This window comes from Gymnogyps californianus, chromosome Z (genome assembly GCF_018139145.2).
Source record: "Gymnogyps californianus isolate 813 chromosome Z, ASM1813914v2, whole genome shotgun sequence".
NCBI classification, from domain to species: Eukaryota; Metazoa; Chordata; class Aves; order Accipitriformes; family Cathartidae; genus Gymnogyps; species Gymnogyps californianus.
Genome location: NC_059500.1, coordinates 83,376,898 through 83,391,069, shown reverse-complemented (window position 1 = coordinate 83,391,069; position 14,172 = coordinate 83,376,898). Strand labels below are relative to the sequence as shown.

Genomic DNA, 14,172 nt, shown 5'->3' with positions numbered 1-14,172 from the left:
TTGCTGCTCTAGGCTACCATGGGCATTAGGCTCTTCTCTCCCTTCACCCTGTCCTAGTCAAGGAAGATGCAAAATAGTATGTGAGTCTCACAGAGGTATACATCTGAGATTACAATGCTTTCTGGAGCAAAGCCTTGGCGAGGTCTTTGCTTAAAGTAAAAATAAAGCCTTTTGTCTATGCTCTTAGCCTCAATATGTCTTTCAACATGTTTGTCAAAGTCTGAGCTTCCAACGGAGCCCAACACTTTTCATCGTGTCCTTTAGGACAGCTCTTTTGGGAGGCTCTTGACCTGTTTGGAGAAACAAGTAAACCAGACACTTACTGCTACTCGCCATCAAATACCTTCTTGGTATTTTCTGCAGTGGTGCTCTCAGATAACAAAGCTTTATCAGCTAGCATCAGCATAACGGTCTCTGCATTCAAAGGCTATTAAATTACTGCTTTACTGTATGGGTATGTTTTATCTTAAAGATTTAGTTGTAAAATCTGGAGACCTACATAACCATTATTACATAAAAGATTTCAGCGTATCCTCCAGCTATTACTGAAGAGAAAGGTGTGATGACTCTATTAAAATTAGAAGCTAGAGCTGGGATTTAAATATTGAAGGTAAGTGGTCTAATGAAGGTGCTTCATGCTTGAGAAGACTTTTATCTAAAGTAAGATGTGCATGCTTGCAAACATAATGAGAACCATCAATTTGCAATTCACTCAAGTCCCTGCAGGAAGAGAGGATGGATTGTTTATTTGACGGATGGATGAAGATGAGCACATCGCTACTGCTGCCTACATCACCTACATCAATCCCCTGCCTAGCAGCCAGATATTTGCCTTCATACACCGCAACAGAAGCGCCCAAGGATTCTGATTATTTCTACTGATCCAATTATTACCTTTTTTTTTTACAGAAAGTAGACTCCAAATCGGCCTTTAAGATGAAGCAGATAACACCATGCTGCATTCCAGTTGTGATCTTTTGCTCTTGAATTTAGTAAAATATTTTGGCAGAGTAAAGAAAGTATTATGCTATACATGAAGATCTGTTCTAAAGCCCAGTAAAACCTATTAGGGTCTCATTACTTTGGAGAAACCTTGGATAAAGCCCTACTTGCATTAATTTTATATGTGAGGAACATTGAGAATAAACTTGCTTTGAACTCAAATAGCCATGGACAGGTCTCACCAAGCAGAAGAACAAATATCTGATACAAAGTCTTTTGATCTTCCCTTTGCTTTTGCATAATTGTTGGTTGGTACAATGCTGTTAACCAGTTCAATGAATTTAGGCCTCTGAATATATTTTTACTTTGTATATCTTCTACTAAGAAGTAACACTGGAAATATTCCCACTTGGATTTGTAGGTATTGGCCCTGCCACAGTCTGAGGTAATGAAAAAATCAATATGGATTGAAAACAAAAGGTAATAACAATTCAAAGTATGTGATGGTAGATGGGGACTTAAAATGACTGAACTTTATTCCATATCTGCTAATGACTTTCTGCGTATTTTTGAATTTATACAGGTTGTAAATATCATGTGACGAAGACTATATACCTGTGTAATGCTGACAAACCTGGGCCTCATTCCTGTTGGGATCTTTGGATGTTATTGTAGCACAAGCAGTAACACTTTTTTAGCATGATTATTGTCAGGTTACTACTCTCATGCAATTTTAGGTACATCCAAAGAATACTTTTGAGGAATACTTTTAAAAAATTGCGAATCGTAAAGCTGAATCATGGGAAGACAGCAGAACCATTTTTAAATCATACGTGGTTACATCCAAAGAACTATGTACTGAAAAAACCAAACTGCTTTGCTGATGATTCACTTTCTGGAGGAAAACAAAGGAAGTGAGGGGCTAAGCAGGACCTTACCCACAACTCCAGTACAGCTCTCATCCCACTTCTGTGAGATGTTGCAATCCCTGCTGAACCCAAACCGGACTGTTGGATAAAAATGACCATTTCCACTAAGTCCAGAACGCAGCTTCTATCATAGAAGGGATTTAAGCTTCCCAGCTGGATGAGCTCACTGCAGAGCTGACTGTTCGCAGCCAGAAAGGCAGCTCCAAGAGGAAATGTGCTCAGGAAATATTTGCTTTAGTGCATCTCACTTTAACAGATTAATGTACATAAAGTTATCTCCATTCCATAATACTTCTCTATGGCTATCTCAAGCTATTAATATAATTGTTGTTTCATTGTTCTGGTTTACACAATTTTCAATCTTTCTTTTTAATACTAGAAAATAATATGTCTTTATTTTTAACAAAACATACTTTCTGAACATCTCCAAGTTTTCACCATGTGGATTATTAGGGCAACACACTGATGAATGGCTCCCTCTAAAAATGGTGCTGTTAGACCAGTCGTAGTCTTTAGCCTGAAGAAAAGTACTCTGCCTCCTGTAAAAGTGTGATCAGGATGGGACCAGAACACAGCCTATTTATGCTGACCAGCGTGTGGATGGGGACGGGGCCACCTCAGTACCTCCCAAGTGGGAGATGGTTTCCTCCAGCTCTCCTCTTTCCCTACTGGAGACTGCGACAGCTCAGCATCTCCAATAGCTGTGGCAGAGGAAAAAAAAAGAGCATCTTCTTCCTTCTGTAACACACGGCAAACTACAAAGCATCTTCTCCTACCTGTCTTGATAAAATCGTAGGCAGTGGGCACGACAGAGCTCTGGAGGAGCCTGGAGGAGAAGGCCAAGCCATGAGAAGGATTGCTGACCAGACAACAGTCACTTTATTATGGCTCAGAGATGTCTTCTGTCTGGAAAAACTGGTATTTAGCAATAGTATTTTATGGCTGGTAGTGTCATCAGCAGTAGTCAAACAGGCAAGACAGCTTATTATTCAAGCTCTAGTTGGGGCCTGACTCTCCCTTCCATTTTTTTCAGTTTCCTCTTCAGTAGAACATTTGTCCTAAAGATAAGTTGCAGCACTCGAATCTTCGGGTCAATGAAAAAGGCCTTCAGAAACAGAAGAAGGTGTTCGAGCATTGTCGGTACGGCAGGACGTCGAGCAACACCGTCGCTAATGGCATGGCATATGATTTATTCAGGGATTGCTACATCTTGATCAATAGGGTGCTCGGTCATGCAGTACCGCAGGTAGGCTCTGTCTCAGAGGAATTATTGCTGGGTATTTCTTTTTCAGACACAGCTGCAATTGGTCAAGTATCAAGTGAATTTTTCACTGAGGGATAAAACACACAAAAAAGCTTTATGTATTGTCTCTACAGTCTCTTTAACTGCTAGTTGCTCTCGACCACATGATCATATTAAGAAAACAGCCAAAAAATAAACAAACTCAAAGCATTAGAGTAATTTCGTTGCTCTATCCCCACATTCTCCGCTGCAGCGAGGTGGTCGGTGAGGCAGTGGGAGGTGAGCCACAAATGAAGCAGCTGCTTTTCAGTCGGCTGCGCTGGAGATTGACCGCTCTTCCAGACGGGCTGACGTTGCCAGCCCTGGCGTCCGGCAGCAACGGCACCAGTGCTGCGAAGAGCTTCGGGCATCATATTACAAATATACTTTTATATCCCTTCATCCCTCCTCTGACTGAAAAGTAATGAACACTGCCATTATATAAACCTAGTGAACTGCTTGGCTGGTTCTGACAGTGTCAAGTGTCACTAGAAAACAAACACTATTTCCACGTCCTTGTCTGTGCCTTCGCTTCATTGCCGTGGTGCTGAAAACGTAAGGCACAGCGAAGGAAGAGAATATTTCATTTGGAGGTATTTTGTACGATCTGGGAGCTTTGGAAGTCAATAGCCTTTGCCAGAGAGCACAACCGCAACGGCTATAATACGTTGTCATTGCACATTGTAACGGGCTTAGATAATTTTCGAAATACCACGCAGTCTTGATTACCCAGACCTCAATAATCTGAAATAGCCATTATCCAAACAAGGCTATGTCTACCGCTTTTGAATTATTTAATGGGAAATTGCCCAAATTATCTGAAATCTTCACTGCCTGAGCTTTTTCAAGGCCCATCAGGTCTTCTGAATAATTAAAGCTGTTTTGTATTCAAGCTTCTTGCAGAGAACTTTTGTGTATTAGCACTCTTCTGTTCAACTCTCAAGCGTGCCGCGCTTGAAAGACTTGGGCAAACCCATACCTTTCGATACAGACCTTCCCCTGGGAACTGCCATTGGATCCAAGAGGATTTCAAACGCATTCCTCTTTTTGAAAATCTCGTCTCCTGACTACTACATGTGTAAATCTAGTGGCTGGTTCAGGCAGGAGCTGAACGCACCAGGGATGTGCGATCTTGGGGGTTGTGCCTAACGTATCCCTCAGCAATTGTGTCCCAGCCACCAGTCCCTATGGCATTTACCAGCTGAGCTGCCTGCATCCCTGAGGCATCAGCAGAACTAGGGAAACCTCCCTGACTTTCACGGCTGGACTTTGGATCTGAGGACTGAAGATGCTCAGGTCCTTTATGAGTAGGTCGAGATGATGACGGCTGAGCAAACAATTCAGTCTTCAATTTTTTTTTCTTCCATCTCCACGATCAGGCACAGGGTAGTTAATTTTATTTTTATTCCCAACATCTAACATATGTCAAGCAAGAAGCTGAATCTACTTTGTTTCTGTGCATTGCATTTGTGGTGGGTTTGGTATTAATTTAAGCAGGAGATCAAAACCTGATTATGCCAGCGAGGCCCTGCAGAGGAAATTGCCATCTAGCTTTGAAAGGACCTCAGCAACCGCACTGAAGAGAGGGGGAATGGCATTAGGGTGATGACTAGGACACCTGAACCCACCTTTTATCTACAATCCCACCACTGGATTTCAATCACCGCTCCCCAAGGACCTGTCTGAACTGACTGAAAGCAACAATCAAATAGGAGGAAAAAATCGGTCATTTCCAGATGAGTTCCCCGTGGACCAGCAGCACAGACTCTCTGCGACGTGAAAAAAAATTATGTGTAACAGATTGACATTAATCTGTCAATAATTCAGACTTGATATGCAGTAGAGTTAAGGGAGAATTATAAGAAAATATCAGCCCTCCAACCATAATTAATATGCCAGAGCACGCTCGCTAGGCTTGAACAAAGAACAGATGGCTGGCGGCGCGGCAGAGGCGTACAAGTAAGTTGTGAAGGTGAGGCTGGGGGCTCGCGCTGCATGCGTGCGCCTTCCCCTGATCGCGATAAGGTGAAGAATAGTTACGGGAAGACACAAACCGCAAATCTATTACTGCAGAGGAGCCAATATGAATACAGAGCTCACTCCAGAGAAGAGGCGAGCGATGTGAGATGGGATAACAGCATCCACATGTATAAAAGGATCTGCACAAGGAAGAAAATAAACTGTTCTCTATGCCCGCTCTAATCGAATCACAAAACAATTGACTTAAATTTTAGCAAGTTAGATATTAAAGAAAATGTTTCTAGCAGTGATGGCAGCTAAGCCTGGGAAGACACTATGTGGAGAGGTCGTGTAAGTGCTATCATGGATGATTTTAATGAGTGATGATACCAGATTCTGCCTTGGGATGAAGAAGAGCTCTTGAAGCCTGCATTTTTCTGGGAATATCCTTATGAATAAAGCAAAGGAAATTAAAGTACAGTGAAATGACTGACAGACCTGCAGAAAAGGCAGGACTGGATTAGAGATGCAGCAACTTTTAACTTTTAAGGTGTTCAGTACAGATTGGAAATTGCAACTGGAGCCGCTGCTGGAGAAGAGGCAGCCCGCAGCCAGTTGCTGTTACCAGACCAGACTTACCCTGGCTCCCAAAAAGCATGGCAGCATGATTTGCATTGGCTTATACATTCCATTGATAGAAAGCAACTTATTTCCAAGCACGTTAAGAGCAACGAGCAGAAGAAAAGCACTGTACTGACTTCTTCCTGCTCCAAAGGTCCTGTCCACAGAGAGGGTCGGGAACGGCACCGGCCGAAGGGTGAACTGCGGGTGCGGGTATCCGCAGGTCGGGGACGGCAGGATCCCGGGATACTGGGCACTTTCTAGTGTTGGCACCGGAATGGCACTGACCACAGCTAAAAGGAAAGAAGGAGAGAGAGATTAAATGAGTGCTTTTGGAAAATGAAAGAAGAAGTCCTTAGAGAGTCAGTAGGGAACCAGAAACAACCACGTTTCCAAAGCAAAGTACCCAAACGCTCGCTATAAAACATGCCTCTGCCCACAGAAGCCACCTCTGTATACAGAAATATGCCTCTCTGGTACACGTTGGATAATTGCAAGTACAGTCTGCAATTACTTATCTGTAAAACCAAATAGCTTTTTGTCTGCGTTCCAGCTATTCAGCCACGTTTTGGGGGGTGCTTTATATCCCTTGACAAATAAGTGAGAAGGAACGGATCAGGCAGTTTAAGGGCTTATTTCAGTTGCCTAAGCACAGGTCCCTGGTGCCATTTCTGATGCCTTAGGAGGGCCTGCTGCCCTCAGCCGCCGCTCTGGAGGAGTGTGGGCTCCTGCAACTCTTCCATTATGTCTGCCAGCTTCACACCAGTGTCCCTGATGCCCTTGGATGTCCCCAGTGGCATGGGACCCCCAGGTTTACCCATCAGCTGAGGCTGTCCGGGCATTATTCCCCACTCAGGAATGTCCAAGCCTGTAAGGAACAGGAGTGAGATGTGCCAGCAAACCAGTAGCTAAAAGTCTGAAGTTGAAGTTGAGTTCTTGAGTTGAATTTAAGTGAAACGCTTTGATTTGAAAACCGGGATTACAGCATGATGAATTCAGGCTTTCCTGGGAGTTATCTCCTTTATTTTCAACAGTCAATGCTTGAAGAGTGGGTGATAATAATGCTATATAAATCATAAATTTCTTGGTAGCTTTTTGGAAAAACATTGAAACTCACATTAAAGTTTTGCCCAGCTAAACAATAAGCAGAGATTTTTGGCTCATTGATGATAAGGTCTGGCTTATCTAGCACCTTTCGCACACGAATCATAAACAATGCTGTAAACTTTAAGATAGTCATTACAGTTACCTCTAGCTCCTACTACATCCATTACACAGAGTGGCGAATTGGGCTGCCCCCCAGGTCACACAAGAAGCCATGACGGTGCCAAGGCTTTACGAGGGTATTTTTAAGCACACGGCTTTCAGCGAGACAACGCTGCACTTCCAGAGGTAACGGACAAGTGTGGAGATGAAGAAAACTCACGAAGCAATGCTAACCTGGGTGATTTGAGCTTCAGAGTTGTCTGGGTTCAATTCACCCACTCTTAGAAGCGAATTTCTACTATTCAGACATTTCATTTTGTCTGTATAAGACATTTTTATTGACAATATTTACAACATTGCTGCTGCAGTGAAAAATAGTACTCTTTATTGAATTCTATTAAAGAACAACTTGTTTTTCAAAGTCCATTCCTTCATTTCTTTTTAGGGTGTAGATACCTAGCACTTTCATTTTTAAAATAAGACAGGATTACTATTCATTGCAGTGCTCTATTGTAGAGAAGCTGGAGAAAAGGTAACATCAAACATTTTCAATAAATCTTTGCAATTTCAAGCAGATATGACAACAAATCTGTTCTGTCATAGCCTGTCAGCAATTGAATTTGCACTTAATACTGATATACTAAGACACTGAAAACAGAAATTCCCTGACCAAATCATGGAGCTACCTAAACACTGTTCTACATTTAAAATGTACTGTATCATGTAAAAAAACCAGCACCCAAGAACAGCTTACAGAAATGACAAAGTAGGACGTTTTGAATTGTATTCAAGCACCCCAGAGGCTGCCAAAGCAACGGAGTTGACATGTTCACATTTCCCTGAAAAAAAGAACTGCTGCGATTTTCTGCAGTTTTAGGGAGTGGGATAAACAGAAAAAACCTCCCCACAAAGCACAGCAGAAATCTCTCGCCAAACTGATTTACTCTGTGAGCATTTTATTTTTGTCTTCCATAAGCAAAGATTACAAACAGAAAACAGGGGAATTACAGGTACGATACTTGAATGTGATACCCTGCAAAGACTTTCTCAATTATTTTTCCCTGTAAATACTCCTCTCCATACAACAGCCTTGGTATTTGTGACTGCCTGTATTTCAGTAGCATTAGAGCCATCAAAGATATCACTAAAACCTTATCAGATTTATCTGGTTTACGCTCCTTCCACTTCAGTAAGCAAAGGCGCATTACGGAGTATATTTGTTCTCAAAGACTGCAAATACTGATTATTGAGATGAGCGTGACTACTTCCAGATTTGGTATTTAACAATTAAGAGTATGGGTTTTTTACTTCAGAATTACGATGTTGCTTCTTCAATCTATTTAATCACTGACTGCTGACAATTTCTTTCAGTATCAGGCAAACAGAGAGAAATGAATTAAAGCATCTAATCTGACAGAGCCTCAATTTTATCTTCTGGGGAAAAAAAAACATATTCAGCATAACTCAGCCTGCACAAATGCACAAATAAGACTTTTATAAATCTGAGTTTAATTATTTGCAAACAATCATAATATGCTGTCGCTGTAGATTAGATTGATACTGTTGAAAATATAAATAAATAGAAAAGAGGACATAATTCCTCAAAATGCATCATTTGACTGAAAAACCTAAATATGTTTAAAAGCACTTTTATCTATAAGCTGTATGTAGAATAATGTTGACTTGACTTTTACTTAACTAACACTGCTATTGACCCATCGTAATTACAATTGATTTGGTTCCGATTTTGCTTACACCACTCCAAGCCTATCCATTTTCTTGGACTGCTGCCCTCCTTCAAGCCAGGCCAACCCAGGAGGAATCCCACTGAAAAAAGGGCAAATTGCCCGATTGTGAGAATAGCGAGGTTACAAGATGGGAATATTTCCCAGGACACGGCCAGGTGGTGTAAGAGCTTTCTCCGCCTCAACCCAGAGGTCTTTCTTCCAGATCATAAAGAGGGTGGAGGCTGAAATGTGGTGATATGTCCAGCCCAAGGCATGAAGAACTGGAATTCAGTCTCTCCCTGGGCACCTCTGGTTTATCCTCATAAGGGCTGGGTACTGAGCCTGAGCAGCATGACCTGAATTGCACCCATAATGAACACAAATTACAGGAATCAACACTAGCTCCTACTAAGTAATTTACTGAACAAAGCCATGGTAGGTTATTCCCTCTCCTCTCCTTCATTCAGTTCCTTCTGGTTTTTTTTTTTAATATATCATTTGTGATGTGCCCTTCCACAAGCCTACAAATAGGCACTTAGATTTAACCATCAGAGCTAGAAAGAAATTTTGTGATGAAATAGATTTCTGTCAGTATGTGTTCATTTTTCTTAACTCAGACTATTTACATAGATGTACCAATTCCCATAGATTTTTGATCGGATCTATTTTGTGAGGTCAAAGGTAGAACTTCTAGCTAAAAGCTGAGAGCTACCAAGAGACTGATCACAGGGCTGCTCAGAGGAAAGGTGAAGACCCAAAGCCTCATCCTCCACCGGGAACTTCATCAATGCCAAACCCTCTCTCCGGTGCCTGCGGGCTCTCACTTACCCCTTTCCTTTGCTCAGCGGTGAAACAAGGTCACTTCAGAAATTTTAAGAAGTTCCGCAGGATGGGAGAACCTATCTAATGCTCTCCAGCCTTCCTGTCTTTCTTGTGTACTTTGCTGCTTTGAAAAAGATCCACTTCATCTATGGAACTTGTTCAATGATAAACACTGTGGTCACTAAAATTGAACACCTATTAAAAATATCTTTTCTCCTCATTTACTTGGCCTTGTAAGAGAGCTGCTCCATATTAAAAAGGCATATAGTTGCATGGCCAACTACTACAGACAAAAGAAAATAGAGCAGAAACTGCAATAATGTCCAGCTGATTATAATTATTGATACTACTACTAATATCACAATTTACATCTGTGTATTGCAAAGCCTTCTGCTCTGGCAGCTTGAACTCTTACCCCTGTTTTTAAAGTTTTATAGTAAGGAGACAGAGGGATTTATCCATCACTGTCCACCTGGTAAAAATAGAAACGATGACTCTTTAGGCTTAGCCTGGGCTGAGTCTAGCAGAAGTATGATTTCTGAATTCTCTTCATAGTTTTTCCAGCGATGCGTTGTGAAGCCCTGGCAAGCTTCCAGGCCTTTTATTTTTTTTTTTAGATGAAGAAAACATTGCTAATGCTATTTAACTTTATGAGGCATAACTAGATCATATTGGAAAGATCGTATGAGATCTTCCGATGGGTGAGCACGGCTTGCGGGGTGCAGAAGGAGGCTGGGGGAAGGTCCTGGTACTCACGAGGGTTGTTTGGTTGTGAATCCATGGGGATCATGAGCTTGGCACGGGTGGCTCTGCGGGCAGCAAGTGAGCGCTCTAACGTGGACATGCTGCTTCCAACATCTTCTGTCTCTGGACCTAGAGAAAAACACCACAATAGCTTAGTTGAAAATGCTGTAAATGAATGTTTCTCTTCACCTTACAACTAGCAGAAAAATCAGGTTTTTTTAGAATTCAGTTATTTTAACCGATCATTAAATATCACCACCTGCAAAGAGCTGCACAGACTATTTTGGCTGCTTTTTCTGTATAAAATTATTGTTAGCATTTTTCTGCAAGAGAATTAAGATATGTCCCTTTCTCTTTGACTCTGAAATTATCTTGAAAACCCCATCCACTTCATAAAAATATGACAATTTTCTTGTAACTTCCCTGTTATAAACTTATTTTAAAATTCAAGTATCAAGACCAGAAAAAGGCTGCATCAATTCAGGTACCTACAAAACCTGGCAGCCAAGAATTATCTTTGAAATACGTCTGAAGGATGAAAACAACCTTCCTTGTGAGATGCCATGAAGTCCTACGTCCTGATTGTCCGGTAATTCACGGTGGCTCTTCTAGCCTGTGCATCTTGTTTTTTCTACAGCAACCATGGCAAGTTAAAGATGTGCCTGGAGCTTCCCCTTATTTGGTCCTGGATCACAACTAGCACACCTACCTCGATCAGAGAGCTGAGATACGCTGCCTAATGCCCAATCCAATTCAAAACTGTCTCAGCAGCTATATATATTAGACTCTCTGTTTAGGTATTGAAATATGGATGCTGTAATTTAGTCACATTAGTATAGGATATTTGAAGTATTCAAAGATTCTAGGGAATACACTTGTCAGAAAGAAAGTGTGCTTGGAACTGGATGTTTGGTGGAGTGAACTGCAATGAAATAAAAGCTGTATTTCTCTCTTCATACCTCGTCTCACATGAACCTTATATTTATGTTACTTTTGCTATTTTAATAAAACATGGATGAAATCAGTTTAATACTGTCCTACAGGTAAGCTTAATACCCACTCAGAATATCCATCTCTGATGTACCCAAGCAAACACAGATTCCTTGAAAAAGATGACAAAAAAGATTTGCATGAAAAGACTATTTTTCTCCCAAATCACTCTTCTCTGAATTGCAGGACTGAAATGTCAAGTCTTCTGTCGATGGCCATTCAAAGACCTAATTGCTAGTGAAAAGCCAGGGACAGTCGCACTGAACTGTATATTACAGAACGGGAAGAAACATAAAGGCATTTATTTACGGTCCAAGGCGTTTACACATAAAATACCTAGCCCAGCCTTTGTCATTAACTTGCTCATACGCTGTGATGACTTCCTACCATGCACTCGATTGCAAGCCTACTGCAATCAATGGAGCTCTCACATTGATCTTTCTGGGCCCTGGATCAGCTCTCCTGATCATCAGCAATATCTGTTCAGGCAAAGGGAATGTTCTGGTTATGTTTTCCCAATGTCTAATATAACGAGGACCTTTGCATTAAAAACAACAGAAATCATTGTCACAATTATCCTCTAAATAGCTATCAGCCCAAAACACAATGTCAGAAAAAGAAAATTAGATCCATTTAGAAATTTGAAAACTGTTCCTTTTTAACTTCTCTTTCCTTGCAAGAAAAGAGCTATGGAAAAAGAGATAAAAACATCAGAGGCATCCGAAAAAGTCACCTTCGTTATTTACAGCCCCAACCGATATTCTGGAATTATTTCACTCTGTCACCCACAAGCAACGTGTTCACGACGAACTCAAGACAAATATGTTTATGTTTTCAACTTCTGTGCTGTGTTTCGCCCTCCGTCCCTCTCTGCACACACCACCTGCCTCTCCCAAGACTTTCTATTATGGTGGAAAAAATGTTATCAGCCGAAGTGAAACCTGCGATGTGCGGTGTGCACTAAGGTTAAAAAAAGGAGGAGGAAACTTCACTGAAACTACATTTCTCTTACAGAATTTCTTTCTTCATATCTGTAAGTTTTCTCAGTTTGCCTGGCCCAAATTCTGCTCCCGGTGATGCCGCTGACCACCTTCCCGATCATGTTCTCCCTTTGCTCCATTTTTCATTTCTTTTTTTCCCCACTTACTTCTCCATGCCCCCCTTTGCCTCTCTGTTTTTTTTTTTAGCACGGTATGCAAATTTAATAACATTTGACTTCCAGTTGAATTCCTGAACTTAAAAAATTAGAATGGTGTAAAAATCAAAAATGATGGGTTTTCCCCAAACCACTGCAAAAATCATCTAGGAACATCTCTCCCAGCACCCATAGCAGAGCTGTCAATTCTGCCAGTCTCCTCCTGGATCTTGCCAGGTTTCGCCCTCTGTTAGAGACTCCACGTGCTGGGCTAAGGTCACTAACCACCAGTATCAAATTAATTTAAAGAAAATTTATATGCTGGTGATGGAGAAAAAAAAAAATTGGAGTACAGGGAATGGGGTTGGACTAGATGACCTTTAGAGGTCCCTTCCAACCCAAACCATTCTATGATTCTAATTTCCCCAAATCTACAAGTGAAACCCAGCCGATTTCTGTCTCTCCTGCCCTCGGAGCCCCTCACCGGGCTGCGGGGTGCTCTTGCTGCCCAGCTGCGTTTCCGACTGGCTGTGGCTGACGGGGGTGATGTCCTGGCAGCTCTGCATCGGCGAGTCCCTTCCTGCGGGGTCCGAGCCCGTCGGCTTCTCGATGTTCTTCATTTCCATCTCCTCGTGGTGTATCCACAGATCTGGGGGTCTCAGGTCCTTCTGGCTGCCCTTCCTTTTACCAGCACTGTGGGTTGCACGTTTTCTGCAGGAAAGAAAGATCAAAACTGTCACATAAGGACGTTTTTCCCCTTCATAAGACCAAGAGTGTGATGCCTCCTCATTGGCGTCTTTCTAAGGAACCCCTCTGGTTGTGTCCTTCAAAGGACAGCAGTTATCTTGATGCGGTCCTATACTTTCTGGACCCTATGCTCCAGGGGATGGGCCTGGGGCTCAGCAGGGTGGGTCACTTTTTTTCAGCCCCTGACGTAGAAATTGGGGAAAACCACTCTTCCTGGAAGAGGAAGGGGAAGCGGCCAGTCTCATCTCGGGAAGAGCAGCACTCGTGGAGCGCCTGCATCTAAAAACAGCGACCAAAACCCACGTCCGCCAAGCGATGCACATCTTATACCTTCCATAACTGCGTGCAGCATTTCTTTAAATATACACTAAAGCAGTATTTTTATTACAGAAAAGCTCACAAATCCAGAGTAGCATTTCCCAGAGCAACATTAACTCTCCTCTCTTCATGCACAGGTATTACAATATGCTCTCACGTCAGTGGGCCACCTCCTCTGGGGAGCACACCGTGCCACGAGGGGATGGTACTGCTCCGCTGCTCTCCAGCTTTCACCTCCCCTCGACTACACAGGCTATTTGTAACAAAATACGCATGTTTTTCTATTCTAAAGAAAAGATATGCTCCTTACATATGGAGCACAATGTCTAATTTACAGCTGTAGAGAAAGTCTTATCAGAAATCTATCAATTTAAATAACTCTGAAAGAGCAGTTCTTCTGGTTTATTGTTAGGGTTTTTTGCTCAATAATCCAAAAGTACTCTTACCTCTGGTTTCTTCCTCTGTACATCTCAAAGTACTTTGTGAAAGGCAAGTAATATTATTGCCCCAAGTGGAAAAGCAGAAATACTTGTGATATACAAAAAGCTGCAGGCAAATATTTTCAAATTCATGTGCGCTTTTAGGTAACAAAAAAAGAAAACCTTGATTTCCATGGGCACTGAGCGCTCTCAGCTACTCATTACCCCTGTCATACGCTCACCCCAAAACATAGCTGTGCACCTCCGAAGGGAAGGCTCTTTCCCGTATCCACGGAAAGCAATGCCAAACCTCTCACTGGCATCCCTAGGA

At 42.0% G+C, this 14,172-nt stretch overlaps 1 protein-coding gene across 1 annotated transcript in view; it reads right to left on the bottom strand.

Moving 5' to 3' along the window:
* Nucleotides 1-14,172, bottom strand: part of DCC (DCC netrin 1 receptor) — a 580,257-nt gene that overhangs the window by 18,227 nt on the left and 547,858 nt on the right. Inside the window, exons 24-26 of the mRNA XM_050913130.1 lie at nt 12,842-13,068; nt 10,245-10,361; nt 5,862-6,026 (exon numbers count right to left, since the gene is read on the bottom strand). Coding sequence (XP_050769087.1) covers nt 5,862-6,026; nt 10,245-10,361; nt 12,842-13,068 — 509 coding nt within the window. The remainder of the gene's footprint in view (nt 1-5,861; nt 6,027-10,244; nt 10,362-12,841; nt 13,069-14,172) is intronic.